At 36.4% G+C, this 5,056-nt stretch overlaps 2 protein-coding genes across 2 annotated transcripts in view; both read right to left on the minus strand.

Annotated features, from left to right (window-relative positions):
* The window catches only part of LOC100631881 (serine/threonine-protein kinase 26-like), a 4,250-nt gene extending 2,280 nt beyond the window's left edge, over positions 1-1,970 (minus strand). The window contains exons 1-4 of the mRNA XM_011408641.1: positions 1,878-1,970; positions 1,304-1,480; positions 850-998; positions 265-460 (exon numbers count right to left, since the gene is read on the minus strand). Coding sequence (XP_011406943.1) covers positions 265-460; positions 850-998; positions 1,304-1,480; positions 1,878-1,970 — 615 coding nt within the window. The remainder of the gene's footprint in view (positions 1-264; positions 461-849; positions 999-1,303; positions 1,481-1,877) is intronic.
* LOC100631756 (lys-63-specific deubiquitinase BRCC36-like) overlaps positions 1-4,009 on the minus strand; it is a 31,441-nt gene extending 27,432 nt beyond the window's left edge. The window contains exon 1 of the mRNA XM_020002494.1: positions 3,904-4,009. The gene's annotated coding sequence lies outside the window, so the exon portion shown is untranslated. The remainder of the gene's footprint in view (positions 1-3,903) is intronic.
* Positions 4,010-5,056: the final 1,047 nt, after the last annotated feature.

Genomic DNA, 5,056 nt, shown 5'->3' on the forward strand with positions numbered 1-5,056 from the left:
TACTCTAAAATTTTGACAAGCGAAAACCCATTGATTCCATTGTCACAAAATCCATGACAAGCAAAAACCCATTAGTTCCATTGTCACAAAATTTGGTCCAATACCGTGTACTGTATATACATGTAGTACAGGAACTTTGGCCTGATTTTGGAGCAACTTTTATGTACATGTATGTACACATGCATTACTATTATTATTATTGTTGTTATTATTATTATTATTATTATTATTATTATCATCATCATCATTATTATTATTAATTACGTTGCTAGTGAGATTGGTTGATAATCCATTAATAGGTCCATTACTAACAGGAGCAGGAGGAGTTGGTACTGGTACTGGAACTGGACTGGTCTCCTCTTTATTGAAGAGTCTAGGAGCCTCTGAAGCTGAGGTCTCTCTTACTGTATCAAACTTCCAATCAGGAGGATCAGTGGCTTCATCATCACCTCTGTGTACCCTAATGGGAATGAATCATGATAATGTGAATCAATCTCTGATCAGTATCAATCAAATTTGATCAACCACTGATCAGTATCAACCAATCACTGGTCAATTCAAATCAAATACTGTAACATTTTTGCAATGGTGGGTACAACATATTAATGTCCATTAACTTTACCAATTTTTACAATCACTGTACATGTACATGTATTAGGTACCCAATGCATATTAACAACCATATTTACATGTACAGTGTACATGTACGTCCGTTAAGTTAACAAAAGTAGACCAATGGTTAAAATAGTTAAAAATTAATGAATAGTAATTTGATCAGAGACAACCAAGTATCAAACAATCATTGATCAGTATCAATCAATAACTGATCAGTATGAATCATTTACATACTTTGATCTGCTGGTGTCTTCAGAGTCTGAGTCACTGTTCTCTCCTGATGCCTTCCACCTCTTGTACCGGTCGATCAGGTCAACCAGACAGGAGGTCTTCTTAGCGTGTTTTATGAACTTGTGACGTAACAACTCACGAGCACTAGGTCTCTGGAAATAATGTACATGTAAATAAAAATAATTTTAAGTTTGTTGGCTATACATGTAAATTTAGAAAGTATGTGTATGTATATGTACATGTATATTAACATGTACATGCGTACATGTGTAGGTGGGACGGAATTAAGCAAATTTTGCTAGTAGTGTACATTGCATTGTAATTGCTAAACCTTTCACATGTTGTAGACTGCCAAAATTGTTCAAATTAGTACATGTAGACTGTAGTACATTAACATGTACACAACACATATACATGTGTACATGTACAGTATGGAAAGGTTTCATTTTTCATTTACGTTTTTTGGGTCTTTATTCAAGCAGAGGGCGATGAACTCTTTAAAACTTTTAGAATAATTCCCGAGGAGCTCTGGTTTCGGTATTAGGAATAAAACTCTCATGGGATGAAGATCAGCATGAGGAGGCTGGCCTTGTGCTAGTTCAATAGCTGTGATACCTAGCGACCATACATCAGCCTAGGGAGGGAGAGGGGGGGAGGGAGGGAGGGAGGGAGGGAGAGGGAAAGAGAGAGAGAGAGTACTTCTTGTACAGTATAATAATCATAAAACCTACTTCTGGTTGCTCTCATAAGAATGTTTCTCTTCTTCAATTAATATATTTAATAATCTAATGAGACCAGATGAAGCCATAGGACTCACAGTCCCCTGTACTGTAGGGACCACCTTACACTCTAATGTAACATGTTCATAACTAGTGGGTGGAGAAATGGGCGTGGTCTATTATTAAGGGCAGGGCTTACTTTAAAGGATCGTTTAGTTTTGGGAATTGATTGAAAACAGATAACTTTAGTGGAGCATTTCTGTGTGTGGGCGGAGGCAATGGTGGTTAATTAAAGTGGGTGTGGTTACTTACTTTATCAATTTCTTCAAAACAAGAGAAAATGAGACCAACAAAATGACGACCCATCAACTGGTAATTAGCCTGAGTACGAACATCTGAAAACATGAAATGTACATGTATACATGTAATAATAATAATAATAATAAATACATGTACATGTAAATGTAGTAGATCAATACATATTATACAGGGTTTTTGGGCTGGTTCTTTAGCAACTTTAAAAATTCGTAAAAAATCCAATTTTTATCAGAATCAGCTCAAACTTTCTACACAACATAAGAACATGTATATGTATTAGAGCTGGGCAATAGTTTCGAATATATTCACTATCGTGATAGTATTTAAGCTATCGTGATAGTGGATCTAGCCAGCCAGTCTAGGCATGCTCTGTGCTATAACCACATCTTTAGCAATTAAGTGTTATAGTCATGGCAATGGTGTAGCAAAATTTGAGTGATATTTGGTAGAGCTTTATACAAGGGTTCAGTGAAGCAGGCCATGTTGTAAATGAACAATGGTTATGCTTACTAGTTAAACAACACATCAAGCAACACATCAAGCGTGTACATAACAATATGCTACATTTATTGCATTGTTGAGTTGTATCATTTTAATTTAAAATTAATAAACTAAACACATAAAAGCTATTATATTGTGATAGTTTCACTATCGGGATAGTAATTAAGGCAAATATCGTGATAGTAATTTTATCACTATCGCCCAGCTCTAATATGCATCAGGAAATGTAATAAAAATTGAGAATTCTCAACTTTTCATTTTTGGCAAAATTTGGACAGTGACCCTGTACTATAGTACAGGGACTTTTGCCCAATTTCGGAGTAAATTAAAAAATTTATAAACAAGCGTAACAGTGTAAAAATATTCCTATAATTGTTTCACCACCTTGCAAGTACAGCTAGGATCTTATTAAGACTTATGAAGGTTCTCTCTACCTTCTACTGCTACCAGAAAAGACTTTAGACAGTATCTCTATGTTCTTTCACTGTTAGAAAGCTCATAACTTTGTCCCATGTGCAAACCACCATTTTGCTTGCAGTGACCACACCCACTTACGTAGCGTGGGCGGGTGGTTGCTAAGGCTTGTTATTTCTCCAATACAACATGTATAGAAGAAATGTAAGTGTGGACATACAATCAAATATATATCACACGTGGGTGAATCAATTATAGGACGACCTGGGCGCTACGCCCCCAGGTCATAAAAACTGCAATTTTGATCGGAATCAGCTCAAACTTTCTACACAACATAAGAACATTTGTATGCATCAGGAAATGTAATAAAAATTGAGAATTCTTAACTTTCATTTTTGGCAAAATTTGGCCCGTGATACTGAGTACAGGGACTTTTGCCCGATTTTAGAGTAACTTTTAAAATTTGTAAAAAATGCAATTTTGATCGGATTTAGCTCAAACTTTCTATGCAATGTAAGAACATTTATAGGCATCAGAAAATCTAATAAAAATGGAAAATTCTTTACTTTTTATTTCTGATGAAATACCCTGTACTGTATCTTAAGCCAAATAATAATGAACACACTTTTCGCTGACTGAAAAACTTGAATTATTTTACCAGTACACATTATGTTTAGACAATAATAAATCCATAAAACCAATCAAACACTATTATACATTACTACTATTAGCCCCGCCCCTTGCCCCTCCTACCATACCTACATGTGAAGGCCATACAGTAATATGAGGATGACTGTGATACCAACCCACCACTTGTACTGTTCTACTCATCCTCTCACTCAAGGCCTCAGCTTCAATGGCTCCTGATGACAGCTACTCTGGAGATATCTCTACTCTGTCAGGTTGTTTATCCAGTCTCCTCATCATGTACAGTGAAAACACTTGAACTACAGCAACTTCTCCTTCTTCTATTATCTGCAATACATACGGACAGACTATACTAATAATAATGGAGGATCTTCCTCTCACTTCTCCTAGTAATAGACCCATCACTTCTTCTCTTTCAGTGGACATGGCGTGAGTGAGACAGCAAAGATATGTATCACAAGTTAGCTCTACCCTAACGGCCGCCATTTTGATTAGTTTATAATGACGTCATTTGCCACACCTTGTTTTATTATTAACCAGCCCCACCCTGATCTTCTTGCAGACGCAATGGCTACCAAAAGCAACAGCAGCTTTCCTTCTCCTTCTCTCTTCACTTCTCCATTGACTATTAGTAATAATCCATTAACTGTAGTCTTTAGTATATTTATATATTATGTTTTATAGATCAACTTATTGATGTACTTGATCTGTTAAAGAGATGTGGTTTCCCTCAGACAAGATGGCATGAGCTGGGACTGAGACTAGGACTACACAAGAACACACTGGACGCCATTGAAAGGAATCATCCTGGTGATGTATATCGATGCTTGACAGAGACTCTCTCCCAGTGGTTGTCCAGAGCTGATAATGTTGAGAGTAAAGGAGGAGCTACCTTTGACTCACTGTCAGATGCTCTTAAATCTATGAATGAGAATGCTGCAGCTGACAAGTTAGATCAAGAGAGTAAGTTAATATCACTAATTGTATTAGTATTGACTGTGTGTGTGTATTCTATAGAACGTAATGCTATGATCAGTGGTAATGATATCAAAGGAACCAATGATGTACACAGTACTGCTACTGGTGAGTGTATAAATATACTCAATAATTGATTATTAAGACTATATCATAATTCATAATTCAGTATACCATGTACAGATACAACAAATAATGTTAAATGAATGAATAATCTTTATTATACTCCTGGGAAATTATGAATTTTAATTTCAAAGCTACTGAAGCTAATTTTTGCTCTTTTGTCAACTATAGGATCAACTCCTCCTACATTACCTTCACAATATTCTTCTCCAAAAAATCCACCACAGCCACCACCATCATCGCCTAAACCAACTCAGTCTCAAGTTTCATCACCAGGTCAACTTGATACAATAGGAATGGTACCCCAGCAACAAGAGGAGAAGAAGGATCCATCATCATTAGAGCCTATGGAAGATCCAGCAATGTCATCAGAAAATATTACACAACTGCCACCTGTACCATCATCGCCTAAACCAACTCAATCTCAAGTTTCATTACCCGGTCAACTTGATACAACAGCAACAGCCTGGGTGTCCCAACAACATAAAGGCCCATTATCGTTAGAGCCTATG

This window comes from Amphimedon queenslandica, unplaced genomic scaffold, assembly GCF_000090795.2.
Source record: "Amphimedon queenslandica unplaced genomic scaffold, v1.1 AMPQUscaffold_12900, whole genome shotgun sequence".
In the NCBI taxonomy this organism is placed as follows: domain Eukaryota; kingdom Metazoa; phylum Porifera; class Demospongiae; order Haplosclerida; family Niphatidae; genus Amphimedon; species Amphimedon queenslandica.